Source organism: Anopheles merus, chromosome X, assembly GCF_017562075.2.
Source record: "Anopheles merus strain MAF chromosome X, AmerM5.1, whole genome shotgun sequence".
Classification (NCBI taxonomy): Eukaryota; Metazoa; Arthropoda; class Insecta; order Diptera; family Culicidae; genus Anopheles; species Anopheles merus.
Window position 1 is genome coordinate 23542315 of NC_054081.1, and position 15636 is coordinate 23557950.

Below are 15636 nucleotides of genomic sequence, written 5' to 3' on the forward strand. Positions count from 1 at the left end.
CGCGGAAGAAAAGGAAAGACGAATCAGCGCTTGAATTCATTTATTCGATGCAAAAACTCGCGCAGTCTATCGATATCGAAGAAGAAGACCTTTGCGAATTCATCGTGGACGGGTTTTCGTCCGATGAAACAACAAGGGCGATTTTGTACGAAGCAACAACAATTTCGCAACTAAAGAAAAAAATAGCGCTGCGAGAACGGGCAGACACAAAATCAGAGGATAAGAAAAAACGGCCCTTTGTTGAGCAAATGTCTAAGCAGCACAAAGACACACCAAATACACGGAAGCCCAAGTGTTACAATTGTGGTCAGCTGGGGCACGTGGCCACCAGCTGTGTCGAGCGAAAAAGGGGCGTCAAGTGTTACGGGTGCGGTGTGTACGGGCACAAAGCAAGTGAATGCGAGAAGAAACAAACAACCAACGCGGGTACACATTTGGTGACAGAGAGCAACGATACAATGGTAATTATTGAATTTGGCGATTGTGTTCTTCACGCTTTGTTTGACAGCGGCAGTGGTTATAATATAATTTCCAATAAAGCATTCCAGAGAATAGGCTCCCCGCCTTTAGAAAACACGTTCGTGACGTTCAACGGTTTTGGCGGTACACAAACAAAAGCCATCGGACGAATTTTTGTGGATGTGTGTGTGTGTGCCGTATCATACAAAAACGTTCCTTTTTTCGTGGTGCCGGATGGAACGATGGTTTATGACGCTTTGTTAGGAAGAGAGTCTCTACAGTTTTTTAACGTCGAAGTGACAATAGATGGTGTAAAACTAGTCCCACGGAGTGACGAAAAGGAGCAGGTAGCAGAAAGCAACGTTTTTTTGGCTGATGTGTTTTCAACCTCCACCGACCCGAGAATAATAGTGCCGAGTGTTTATGAAGAACAAATAAGTGCGTTGATCGAGAAGCATTGTGTCAACGACGAGCAACAGCCGCCCAAGGAATCGCCGATAACAATGCGGATCACCACCAACGAAGGGGCGGTGCCGTTTCGTCAATCACCGAGACGTTTTTCTCCGCCTGAGAACGAGATCGTGGAACAACAGATAGAACAATGGCTGGAGCAAGGAGTGATCCAGAAATCGTCATCCGACTTTGCGAGCAGAGTGGTGATCGTCAAGAAAAAGAACGGCAAGTACCGATTATGCGTTGATTATAGGAAACTAAATTCGATCGTATTAAAAGATGGTTTTCCAATCCCAGTAATTGATGAGGTATTAGAAAAATTACAGAAAGCTAGGTATTTTACAGTTATGGATTTAACAAACGGATTTTTTCATGTTCCAATAGAAGAAAGTAGTAGAAAATACACCGCGTTTGCCACAAAAACGGGATTGTACGAATTTAAAAGAGCACCATTTGGTTTTTGTAATTCTCCCGCAGTTTTCATTAGATTTGTTAACACTATTTTTCAATCACTAATTAATCAAAATGTATTAGATCTGTATATGGACGATATAGTCATTCACGGTGTAACTCCAGAGGAATGTTTCAATAAAATGGAATTAGTTTTGATAAAATAAGGGAGTATGGACTTAAAGTAAACTGGGAGAAATGTGAATTTTTGCAACAGTCAATTGTCTTTTTGGGGCATCGGGTAGAAAAGGGAACAATTTCACCAGGTGAAGACAAGATAAGAGCCGTTAAGAATTTTAGCCTACCGAAAAATGTTAAAGCTATTCAAGCTTTTTTAGGGCTAACGGGGTTCTTTCGAAAATTTATAAAAAAATTATGCTATTATTGCCCGACCATTAACAGATTTGCTAAAGAAAGATGTAGAGTTTAACATGAGGCAGACTGAAATAGAAGCTTTCCAGAAATTAAAACAGTTATTGATCAAGGAACCGATTCTTAGATTGTATGATCGGGATGCAGAAACAGAAGTACACACAGATGCATCGAAGTATGGGTTTGGTGCAGTCTTATTGCAAAAATTTGATGGAAAATTTTATCCGATTTTGTTTTGGAGTAAAAAAACAACGCCAGGAGAGTCAAATCAACATAGTTACATTTTAGAAGCAAAGGCAATTTTTCTTGCGGTCAAAAAATGGCGCCATTACCTATTGGGGATTAAATTTAAAATTATTACTGACTGTATAGCATTCAAGCAAACCATAAAAAAGGACGACACGCCAAGGGAAGTTACGCAGTGGGTAATGTTTTTGCAAGATTTTGATTACGAGGTAGAACATAGACCAGGTGAAAGGTTGCGTCACGTTGATTGTTTGAGTAGGTATCCGGAGGAAAATGTTCTGGTAATTTCTGAGGTTTCGGCAATTATCAAAAAACAACAGCTCAAAGATGATTCGTTAAAAGCCATTACGGAAATATTAAAAGAAAGGCCTTACGGTTCATATAAGATGAAGGAAAACATTCTTTACAAAACAGTGGAAGGAATTGATTTATTGGTTATTCCGAAAAGTATGGAGAAGCAGATAATTGTAGATGCACATAATGTAGGTCATTTTGGTAATACTAAAACTATGCATAATATAAAGCAGTTATATTGCATACCACATTTAGAATACAAGGTTAAACAGGTCATAGAAAGTTGTGTGAAATGTATTTTGCATAATAGGAAGCTGGGGAAGAAGGAAGGTCTGTTGAATCAAATCGATAAAGGAAATAGTCCTTTACAAACAATCCACTTAGACCATATAGGACCAATGGATGCTACGGCAAAACAATATAAGTATATTTTGACAGTTGTAGATGCATTTTCCAAATTTGTTTGGCTTTACCCAACAAAATCGACTGGTACCGAGGAGGTAATTTTAAAACTAAACAGTTGGTCAGAGATTTTTGGTAACCCTGAAAGGATTATTACGGATCGTGGAAGCGCGTTTACTTCGAACAATTTTATGGATTATTTAAAAAATCGACAGATAGAGCATGTCATAAACACTACAGGTGTTCCAAGGGGAAACGGGCAAGCCGAAATAGTTAATAAAATTGTGTTGTCTACTTTGGCTAAGCTAAGTTCAGATGAACCGTCAAGATGGTACAAGTCAGTAGGATTAGTGCAACGAGCTATTAATTCAAATGTTCATGCTACCACTAAACGGACACCGTTCTTTGCGCTTTTCGGTACAACAATGCGAAATGGAGATGAAAAACAACTACAAAAGATAATTCAAGAGGAACTATACGAACGTTTCGATAACGATAGAACAGAAATAAGGGAACAGATTCAAAAAGAAATTAGAAGAGCTCAAACAATACAAAAACAGAACTTTGATAAAACGCGGAAGGAAGCTGTAGAATATAACATAGGTGATCTGGTAGCTATTAAACGAACCCAGTTTGTAGCAGGTAGAAAGCTAGCAAATGAATATCTAGGTCCTTACGAAGTAATAGAAACCAAACGAAACGATCGTTACAAAGTAAAAAGAGCTGCTAATTGTGAAGGTCCTAATATAACCAGTAGTAGCGCAGATAACATGAAATTGTGGTCTTACGCCGTGGAAAATGATCTACTAGACGAATGTGATGAAGAAATCCCTTGAGGGCAATGGATGGCCAGGAAAGGCCGAATGTAAGTTTCTAGAAGGAGATAGGACGAAAGTAAGAGGAACGAAACGAGCGATGACAAAGGACATCAGGAGAAAGAGAAACGAAGATATGAGTGAGCGAGATAGGAGATAATAGGATAGCCATAAAAACGGGAGCACGTGCGGAGTAGTCAGTCGCGATCGGTTTGTTGTATTTAACACGTCTAAATAAAGAACTATGAACTCGTACATTCGTTTCCTCGTGTTTTCATTCCTTACATATATATATATATATATATATATATATATATATATATATATATATATATATATACATATATATACATATATATATATATATGTATATATATATATATATATATATATATATATATATATATATATATATATATATATATATATATATATATATATATTATGTGTGTGTGTGTGTGTGTGTGTGTGTGTGTGTGTGTGTGTGTGTGTGTGTGTGTGTGTGTGTGTGTGTGTGTGTGTGTGTGTGTGTGTGTGTGTGTGTGTGTGTGTGTGTGTGTGTGTGTGTGTGTGTGTGTGTGTGTGTGTGTGTGTTCGAGTGTGCTCGTGTGTGGGCGCGTCTGTATGTTAGTGCTTGTTTTTGTTTTTTGTTTTGTTTTTGCCTCGCTATTGCAACATGGACCACATTCGCGAGACAGAATCCTGGAGACACTCGTAATACCACACAAAAGCACAGAAAGTACGCATTCACTTGAGTTATAGGCTCACTTCAATTCGTGCATAGATACACTAAACACTTTCACAATACGCACAACATTATTTACGAGCGCCCAAGTCGTTGATCCGCTTTCCATAAGGCCAGCAGCTTCAACAGTATTGATCGCATGCCGTTTGCTATGACTTCCCATGTTTCAGCATTCTTTAACATCACCTCGGTCAGGTTTGTTCCGTTGATTGTTGTTCCGCACTTTACGGTGATTTCATGACTTTCCTCAGCAAAACGAGGGCAATGAAAAAGCACGTGTTCTGCTGACTCCACGATGCTCACACACGCTGGGCAGTCTGGCGAGCTTGCGTGACGGTACTTGTGAAGATAACTCCGGAAACACCCATGGCCGGAGAGGAACTGAGTTATGCAGAAGTTAACTTCGCCGTGTTTTCTGCTCGTCCATGCAGCGATGTTCGGGACCAGTGCATGTGTCGTACGCCCCTTTGTTGAACAATCCCATTCAGACTGCCACTTTCTCATAGAGAGCTGCTTTGCTGAGGATCTGGATAATCCCGCGTTTGAAACTCCGGAGAAACTGCAACACTCAGAATCCTCTGCTAGTATGAGGCAGATGGGAACCATGCTTGCGATAACACAAACTGCTACGTGCGATAGTGTTTTGTAGGCACAAACAACTCTCATAGCTAGCAATCGGTGCACTCTGTTCACCAACTGTCGGTTTTCCTTTAGCACCAGAACATGTGCGCAGATCGCAGCGTTATAACGCAACCGTGAGATGGCCACGTCAGCTAGCAGTCGCCTGCAGCTGCTCTTCGGCCCTCCAATGTTCGGCATTATTTTTATCAATGAGTTTGCGGCTTCAATGACGTTGCTACAGGCGTACTCGCTATGCTTCCGAAAACTTAAGCGGTCATCGATGATCACACCAAGATATTTTAAATGACGTATCGACTCAATACGTTCATCACCGACCTGGATGCTACCTGACTGCACTGTCTTGTGGCTACTTATGATGAGGAATTCCGTCTTTTCATGGGCGATTTCTAACCTCATTTGTTGCATCCACGATTCGATTCTACTTACAGAGTCGGATGTGAAGAGTTCAATCTCTTCTATACACTCACCAAGGACAGTGAGAGCAATATCATCAGCAAATCACTTCAGCTCCTGGAAGAAGCCCTAGGGTCAAAACTCCGTTGTATATAACATTCCAGAGAGTTGGATCCAAAATCGAAACCTGAGGAACGCCAGCGGAGATGCTCATTTTTTTAATTGCTTGATCTGTGCCGTATAAAAGCACACAGTGATCCAAATAGCTTCTCAGCAGCCTGGTGGAACCATCATCTTGAAGAGAGCTGCATGTATGGCCTCCCAGTTGGCACTGTTAAATGCATTCTTTACGTCAATCGCAACGATCACGCATTATCTGTTTCTTATCCTCTTTTTTTAGCAAGGAGCTTTGTCCTTTCTTTAGAATAGCTGCGATCGCTTACCAGTAGACCGCCCCTTTCTAAAGCTAAACTGTCTGTCTGACAGTCCGTGTTCGCCTTCCGTATAGACAACTAATCGGTTGAGTATTAGGATTTCTAGTACCTTGGCGAAGTTGTCTATTAACCCTAAAGGCCTTAGTGCTGACGCGTCGCCGGGGGGCTTCCCAGGCTTTGGGAGAAGAACGAGTTTTTGTCACTTCCAGGGTATCGGAAAAAAGCCAGTATCGAAGCAGTTCTAAAACACTGATAGAAATACTTCCAAGTACGTTTTGATAGCTGCTTTGATCGCTTCAATGGGAATACCGTCGGAACCAGATGCTTTCCCCAGTTTGAGACGGTCTGCAGCCTTCTTTAGTTCATCGGCGGATATTGACACGGGTCCAACATCAGTATTGCGGGGTATATCATGTGGAGTTTGTGGCTCATGGATAGAAAACAATTTTCGATAATAGACTTGAGCACGGTTGGACTCTTTTCCCTAGGTAGGTCTTGGCCGACCATCTTACCCATTAGCGTTCGGTAAGCACCAAACGGGTTGTTTTCAACCTCATCGCATAGGGCCAAAAAGCATCTTCTTTTACTTGCTTTGATCTTCCGTTTTAGATTAGATCGTGCCAGGATGTACAAACGTCTCAGATCCTCCCTTTGTTCCGAGGATTTGGCTCGATTCATCTTTCTGCGTGCTTCGATGCAATGGCTTCGGCACTGGGCTATTTCGGTAGTCCACCAGTAAGCTCTCCGTCGTGGGTAAGGTCCCCCTTTTCTTCGTGGCATAGAGGTGTCACAGGCGTTGGCGATCGCTGACGCTAGCTTCAATGCTGACGAGGTGTTTGAGAAATCACCAAACCTCAATGCCTCAATAAACAGTTCTTCGTTGAAGCATTGTGTTTTCCAGGCTGGAAAGCCGGAGCCCTGGGCAACCCTGTGGCACTTGCTTCCTGTCATGTAGCGTATCACTCGGTGGTCGCTGAGGGTGTAGGCATTGCTTACCCTCCAGTTCATGGAAGAAGCCAATGCTGGACTACAGAACGTAAGGTCTATAATGGAAGTTCTGCTATTCCTTACAAATGTGGGACAGGAGCCATCATTTACCAGTGCTAAGTTCAGTCTAGAAAAGTGCTCCAACACGGCGTTTCCTCTGGCGTTTCTTCTTCTACTTTTCCAATCTGTAGCCCAAGCGTTAAAATCCCCTGAAATGACGTTAGGATTAACATCGTAGATCTCATCTGAAATCCTCTTAAGCATTTCTTCGAATTACTCTAGATCCCACCTTGGCGGAGCGTAGCAGCTGCAGAAGGTTATTTTGTTGATGACTGCAATCACATACCCTTCGCCGTGCCTTGAAATGATCTGTTGGATCGGAAATTTACCAGAAGCCCAAATAGCAGCGGTCCCTATAGAGTCAGAAACCCAATTGTTTACGCCGCTAGGATAGCGATAGGGTTCGGACAGTATTGCCATATCTCCCTTCTCCTCTATAAGCAATTGCCCAAGCATGTCTTGGACCTCTTCACAGTGGTTCAGGTTCAACTGAACTATCTCCATGTCGATTTCTGCTTGCTCGCTGGACAGAAAACGCCGCTGGTATAATACATATTTGTACCCGGTGAACAAAGGTAATATCTGGCAGGGTTGACGCATGTTTTGGCAAAATGCTCTATCTCACTGCACCGCAAACAGCAGTCGGCCCTATCTGGGTCTTTGCAATCGCGGGAGAAATGGCCCGTCTCCCAACATTTTAAACACATCCTATTCGGTATTTGTATTCTCACCGGGCAGCTTCACTGAAGCAGTCTGCATTCCGTTGAAGGATTTGGTCATCTTGGTCTCGAAAGTTACGCCGTCCATCTCGGTGAACATATCCCGAAGATTTTTTTCAACATCGCTGGTCTGCGTCTCTTCGTCGATGTATCAAATTTCCACCGTTTCAATTGGCCTTAGGTCTTTTCTGTCCCATTGCTGCCAATGGAATTATGTACCACCTTCACGTAATCGACTCCGCAATCATCATAGCTTTGGCCAGTTCGAAAAGCAAGCGTCCATTTTTTGTTCCTCGAATTCGCATTACGTTCTTACCGAAAGCATGAAGCTCAGGATCTGCTTTTAGCTTCCGGAGAATTTCCACATGGGTAATATTTTCGCTGGGCGCACTAGTACGGCTTCGGTTTTTGGGCGCCTCAGCGGAAGCGCCTCCTGAGTAGATGCAGGGGAACTTGCTTTGCGCCGGTGTCATCCGGAATGACACTTCCCTTCGACTTCCAGCGATTTTCCGTACGACCGCGATCCACGACCCCTCTGCCTCGCTCATTTCAGGGCCACAACCAGCACTGCAGACGACCTGACAGGCTGCCAGAGGGGGTTCTTTTTTTGCTCTCTTAGCATCGTCCGCTTCCTCAGCAAAGTTTTTCCTGGTTTTTTCTCGGTTTTTTCCCGGGTTTTCCCGGATGTTTTTGGAGTTTTCCCGGTTCACTATGCTTCGTGTGCCGGTTTTATCGATACTTCAATTCCAAATTATTATATCATACGTTTTCAAAAATCGTTATCTAGAGGATGTTAAGTAAACACAAGCATTACGGGAAAGATGGACACTAGTTATAAAAACTGGATTTAAGTCATTAGTCAATAATTCAACAATATAATATAATATCCAATCTAGAGGTATGACAACACATTTGAGAACCATTTTTGGCATGATTTCTATCAAATTTGTACAAACAAATTTTTAATCGTGCGCTCGGCTCGTTTGTAGATCTAATTTGGCTATTATGGATCGTAAGCTATTTAAATATGCATTCTTTATATTTTCGAAAGTTTTATATGAGCAAACAACGGATAAAAAAAACAACCGAAAAGCTTTAAAAATATTGCTTTTTTGTGGTTTAGCATCATAACACTAACGTTTAAAGACTTTCTTCTTCTTCTTTGGCACAACAACCGCTGTCGGTCAAGGCCTGCCTGTACCCACTAGTGAAGTGAGCTTGGCTTTCAGTGACTTATTGTTACCATAGCAGGATAGTCAGTCCTACGTATGGGGGCACGGTCTATTCGGGACTTGAACCCATGACGGGCATGTTTTTACGTCGTACGAGTTGACGACTGTACCACCAGGCCGGCCCAAGTAAAGTGCAGCAACAGAAAAAACAAACACAGGTGCGTAGATTTCAGCAAGGGCAGCAGAATCAGCAACAGAAGAATTTCGAGATAACAAGCAATCTCTTTCTGGTTATATGGCGAACCACACTGGGCCAGGGAGTTCCCGTATGCCCTACACAAATGTTGTGATTGCGGGAGAAGTGGTGGCCGAAGAAGAGAAAGTTCAATAATCACCGGTAGGTGGAAGATCTCAACAGCGCAAAAATGTTGCAATAAACCATGTAACATTTTTCAGACTGTTATTCCCGTTAAGGAGAGAGTGGCCGATTTGCAGAGGAAACGAAAGTGTGGTAAAGCTCGTCTCCTTCGATCTTTCAGATGCTTTTGATCGCGTCAATACAGACTTTCTCTTCAATTATATGCTCTCTTCGGGGTTCAATTCGAAGTTAGTGGAACTTTTGAGAACAATTGGTGAACGGTCCACCTCCCGTATCCATGTTAAAGGAAATCTCTCTCCTTGTTGACACGTTTTTGGCACGCGGTATGATGTAAACAAACACCTGTCAGCGAGTTGAAGCGAACGGATTAACCGGAGCGATTCCACCACCAAGCGCAGATTGGCGCTAGCGTACGATCAGGAGATTAGGCAGTGATAAGAGTGAGATGACTAGCGCTTCGTGCTAAGGTCGCAAACCTTAGCGAAAGGGTCAAAGAAGGTCGAGTTTGGCGCAATTAGCAGCAAGCAGTTAGAAAGCAAACACGAGAGAGACCGGAAAAATTTTTAAGCGTGCGCATTAAGTTCGAATCGCCGTTGTTGAAAATTAACGGAAATAAATTTATTTGTAAAGTAACACTCCTTCTTTCCTTCTTCCTTCGTTCCGTCCGACAGGGAGATCCCCTATCCATGCACTTTTTTATCCTCTACCTTCAACCCGTCATCACAAGCTTAGAATGTAGTTTTTGCGATCAGAATGACCTGGTCATTGCATATGCCGACGACATCTCTGAGCGTGTGCGAGAATTCTTTGAAGCATTTGGCTGTGTCGCTAGAGCCCGTCTCAACGTGCAGAAAACTAAAGCGCTCGAAATAGGACTGACCACACCATCAAGATTATCTGTCTCGTGGCTGCATACTGTGGAAAGACTGCGCCTGCTCGGTGTACTATTTTCTTATAATATCCGTGACGATATGGGACACAATTGGGACGTCGTGAACCAGCACTTTGTCTCGCTAGTTTGGCTGCATCGCATGAGGAATTTAAACAATGGGCAAGAAATGCTACTCATGAATACGTTTCTACTTCCAAAGCTGTGGTACGTGGTTCAATATGTGGTGCTCGAGCATTAGACACGGCACGAGTCTCTAGCATAATAGGAGGATTTCTTTGGCAACTGGCTTTACCTCGGAAACGAGGTGAACTGAATCTGCATATACCTGGAATAACTGGAAATGCCCTCTTGACAAATCGATGCCGAGAAGAGCGCAGCTCCCTTAAATACAACGAGCCTCATATCGTCCAAGCTGATAATCCGCCGGATCTGGCCACCATTCCAACCTGGTATCGCTGCCTGAGAATCGTGGTAAGACAACTGGCATATTTATCCTCTGAATATGTTGCAAACCCCTCTTCACGTAAACATCGTCGCATGCTTGAGGACAAGCTACCAGATTAGTGGTGGGAGCTCAGAATCGGAGCTATCCGTGTTCGGAATCATTTCCGGAGCCGATTCTGATGATAGAATCGATTCCGATGCCGGAGCCGATACCGTAGCCAATTCCGGGGTTGATTCCGGAGCCGATTTCGAAGTTAGTTGCGGAGTCGATTCTGGAATTGAATCAGGAGCCGATTCCGGAGTTAAATCCGGAGCCGATTCCGGAGTTGAATCCGGAGCCGATTCCCGGAATCAATTCCGGGATCGGCTCCAGAATTGATTCCAGGATTGGTGTAGGCTCCGGAATCAGAATCGTTTCCGGAATCGGAATCGCCCTGGGAATCGCAATTCGCTCCGGTAACGGAATCAGGCTTGACTCCAGAAATGGAGTATGCTCCGGAATGAGAATTAGTTTTTGAATTGAAATAAGAAGTGTAAGAAGCGAAATAAGTCCGGGAATCTCCATGAGAATAGATCTTTTACAAGTAAATTTTAATTCTTTGCCGCTATTAACTCGTAGCATCATTGGACCCAAACGCCTATTCCTATGAAGATGCCGAAACCGACTCAGTTTCGAAGCCAGTTCTGATTTTGGACCCAAATCCGATTCCGGAAACTGATTCCGAACCAACTATCCGGAATAGATTCCAGAAAACTTCGGAGCTAGCCGGAATCGATTCCGACGAAATCTTCATTTTTCCCATCACTATACCAGATACCAAAGTAGCACAAGCAAACCAGCAATTCTGCTGGACCAGAATCTGGGCAAATATTCAACGTTTTGCATTATCAGTACAACAACGAGCTACTCTGTACTTGTTAGCAAATGGTTGTTAGCAAATTGGAGAGCTCTTGTTTCGAATGGGAAGAAGAACTTCCAATCAATGTTCGTTTTGTCTATCGCAAAGTCTGGAACGGAAATTTGCTTGCTGTAGTAGTGTTGCGTACGATCTCATTGTGAAGTAAAAGCGTATGAGCGGATGTAGCAAACTAAAAAACTTCAAGTTAAAACACATCAAGCAAAACACGCCTCAAGCAATAGCGCGCGCTTCAGAAACGTAGCAAATATAAACAGATAGTCAACCATTCTCACGGTTCAATCGAGGAAGTTACCTTACGCAATTCATAAACCATATGTACATGTCGCATTAAAGTATAAATAAAAACGAATATTGTTATCAAAATAGTCACAGTTACAGTTAGCTGACCTATATACGGAATAGTATAAAAGAGATAAGAAACTAAATAAAGTAAGCGCATTCAAACACAAACCACAAAATCGCTGGTTTCTTAAAAGTCGAAAACACTCTCCGATCGACGAAGGAAAAATATACCCGACTCGGTGTAAAGCACCGGCGTTGGGCGCTGCGACGGAGCAACACATCCGCCAACAGCAATTATGGAGGCTCCAGAGAGAAACTAACGACCTCCTCGTAGTGAATAGCACCTGATTAGGCCAGCATAAGCGCCGAAGCACCGTGAGTGAAATAGAACGGCAACTAAGTGCGACCGCCGAAAAACCGCAAATGAAAGTGCGTAAAATAGTGAAGATCGCCACCGTGAGTGGAATAGATCGGCAATAAGGTGCGTAAACCAGCACGACCGCCGAAACAACGCGATTGAAAGTGCGCAAATCAGTAAAAATCAACACCAGGAGTAGAATAGAACCGTAAATAAGTGCGTAACTAAGCACGACCGCCAAAACACCATAAGAATAAGGGACATCATAAAAAAGCCCGAGAACCCAAGAGCACGGAGTGTACCGACAACAACAACAAAAAGCTACGCCAACGTAGTGACCATTCGGTGGTTATACATCAAGGTCGGCGACAACGAAATAAAAACAACAAGTAACAACAAACAGCTTAAGTTTCAATGGAAATAGCTGATTAAAAACATCGAATTACTCGAGGCTTACTCGGTTTGGAACGGACAGCAAGCAGTGACTCATCGTCAGGTCCGACAAACAAAACGAACAGCGAGCGACTAGCGGCAAGTCCACCGGCGTCTCCAAGCAGCAAGCAGCGACTCATCGCCAGGGCCGGCAAACAGAATAAACAGTGTGCGGCTAACGGTCAGTGCACCTTCGACTTCAGGCAGCAGACAGCGATCGAAGACATTCCAAGCAGCAGAGCGGGGCCGGCTATAACGTGACTGAAGGAAGCATCCTGCTAGAGACGACTATACAGCGGTAACCGGACCAGAGAAGAACCTACCAGATCGACTAGCATCATCAGCAAGCGGACATCCGTGATACGGCAAACACAAGCATCTCAAACGCTGAGTGAGTAACAATGGAATTCATTACTAATCCAAACGGTCATTGTAAACTTTGTACTAACAAAGATGAGTGGGGGAAACAGGTCAGTTGCACGGAATGCGACAGGTGGTTTCACCTAAGTTGTTTGGGGGTAAAGAGTACCCCAAAGAATTTCGTATGTTCAAGATGTAAGAAATCTGAAGAAGAAAGGAAGGAGATAAAGAAGGCTCTAGAAGAATCACAAAGACTTTGCGAATTATTAAAGGAAAAAGAGAGAAAGAATTAGAACAAAGTAGTAACAATAAAAAGGATTTGGAGCGGTTACAAGAGGAATTAAACGAAGCCGCTAACGATGGGAAAGAAATGCGTGAAGCATTAATTCAAACAGAAAAATTATTGCAGGAAAAGATAGATAATGAAAAACGAAATAGAGAATCACAGAAGCAACAAGAAGAAGAAATAGAAAGATTGCAGAAGACTCTTGAAGATCAAATCATAATGGAACCAAAAAAGCAAAAAACAAAACAATTGCTAAGCGCGAAGGCTCTGAATCCCGAAAAAAGCGAGAAAAATATTTCGCTTACCGAAAATATTAACAGACTTGTAAGCGCACTAATTGCTATTTCTTCTGCTGGCAAAAGTACGCTTATGGAACTTCCTGAATTTGATGGTAGTTATAAACTATGGCCTCGATTTAAAACGGCCTTTGCCGTTAAATAAAACATAAAACAACTAAGAAAGGAAATTTTTCAAAGCTGGAGAATCTGAATAGACTACAGCGATACTCAAAAAGGGAATGCATTAAAATCAGTCAGTGGTCTCAATTTAAGTCTTGATAATCTTGAGAAAATTATCGACCGATTAGAAAAACTTCATGGTAATCCCGAAAGCGTCTACAAGTCTTTGCTTAACGATCTCACAGCTTGCAGGCACATTTCAATAGAAAATCTAACATCAATAATAGAGTTTTCCAATGCGTTGAATAATATGGTAGATAATATGAATTTACTGGAGAGAACACAATATTTAAATGATCAGAGGCTTCTAAGCGACCTCATAGTACGGCTATTGGCAGCACGGCAGTGTTGATAGCAAATGAAAATGGTCAGAAATTTCGAGGGCACCAACTAAATGCCCACTTACAGCCCAAGATGTATTCTAAAGACAATAATTGTCTGGTATGTGGAAGGGCTCATGAAACAACTCAATGCCAAGAGCTCATAGATAAGCCAGTATGGCAGAGATGGAAACTGTTAACCCAAAAGGGCATTTGTTCTAATTGCTGCAAATACAAAAATCATAAGGCAGTTAGCTGCCGTCTTCCCGCTCAATGCAGAGTGGAACGTTGCTCACAAAAACACAATACATTGCTCCATAGGAAAGAGGAACAATCCCCCTCATACATTCTTCCACAAAGATTAAACTTCCACAAAGATGACAGAAAGCTTTACTATCAAATCATACCGATCACATTGTATCACGAATGTGCGGAAATAAAAACATTTGCCTTGTTGGATCCACCGTCAGCCACAAGTCTTATTGTTGATGATGTAAGAAAACAGCTGCAACTAACAGGGCCCAATATGCCTCTTAAATTATCGTGGACGAATGGAAACATACAAGACGAACAACATAGTCAAATTTTTTCTTTGAGGGTACGTGGGCCAAATAATAAAATGCTCAACATCTACGCTCGGTGAAGGAACTCGACCTCCCCAGACAAACAGTAGATGCTAAGAAATTAAGCAAAATGTACAAACACTTCAAAAATATCGATTTAGAAAGTTACTATGATGCTATTCCCACAGTTTTGCTAGGTCTCCCACATGCTTATTATACTCAAAGTATTGGATATCGCTCCGGAAAACCTAACCAGCCGGTAGCTCAGGAGACTCGTCTGGTATGGACAATATTCAGAGGAGGAAAACATTATTGGCAAAATGATATAAATAAGTGTAGTCCTCTATTTACAATCAAAGATCAAAAAGAAGAAGATGAAAAATTTATGTCATCACTTATGCAGAAATTTTTCTCAACTGAATAATTTGGAGTTAAATCAAACGACAGTTAAATCAATGCCAAAATTAGAACAGCAGGCGCTAGAAATTATGAAGGATACTTTGGCGTATAAAGAAAACCGATACGAGATAGGATTACTTTGGAAGGAAGACAATCCACAGTTACCAAATAGTTACCCAAGCCCTAACAAGATTAAAATCCCAAGAAAGAAAATTGGAAAAGGATGTAGAATTAAAAGAATGGTATCACCGAACTATTGCGGAATACCTAAGCAAAGGATATTCTCGAAAGGCTACCCTTGGGAAGCTGCTCGAACATAACCGGAAGATAAACTACATTCCACACTTTGCTAAAGTAAACAAGAACAAGTTTTCACTTAAGCCCTGTTAAGAACGCGACAATCCAGATTTTTTTTATATTTCTTTCTAACCATAAAACAGACTAACATATGACAGTTCAAACGTACTCGAGAACAGACGTACCATCAAGGAGAAAAACATATTATTATCCTAAACCCTTCATGTAGGGCCATCTGGTTTTTTTTGACCTACAGTTTTTAGCAGTCATTTACTTCAATTCATTTAGAACCTATAACAGTTAACTTAAGATTACAGCATGCACGTGTGTCAAGCTAGAACAATTCCGAGAAGCGTAGGAAAATTCTACATCCGTTTGTCTCAATAAGAACAATTCCATTTCCAGCAATAAGTTCAAGTATTGTCAATGTTGCAATACATCCGGGACATGCACCACCAAATTCAAGTGTTAGGTACAGTTACGCCAAAAAGGAAAAAAACACAACGCCTGCAATCAATGCAACAATTTGTTCTCACCAGAAAAAGCAATAAAAAAGGGATCACATTTCCTTCAGGATAACGCTTGACACAAAACAGAACCAGA

The 15636-nt window shown here is 42.1% G+C and overlaps 2 protein-coding genes across 2 annotated transcripts in view; one reads left to right on the forward strand and one right to left on the reverse strand.

Moving 5' to 3' along the window:
* The window catches only part of LOC121588343, a 1938-nt gene extending 893 nt beyond the window's left edge, over positions 1-1045 (forward strand). Inside the window, exons 1-2 of the mRNA XM_041906165.1 lie at positions 1-461; positions 541-1045. The exon at positions 1-461 is cut by the window's left edge and continues 893 nt beyond it. Coding sequence (XP_041762099.1) covers positions 1-461; positions 541-555 — 476 coding nt within the window. The 3' untranslated portion in view covers positions 556-1045. The remainder of the gene's footprint in view (positions 462-540) is intronic.
* Positions 1-15636, reverse strand: part of LOC121591173 — a 164591-nt gene that overhangs the window by 15668 nt on the left and 133287 nt on the right.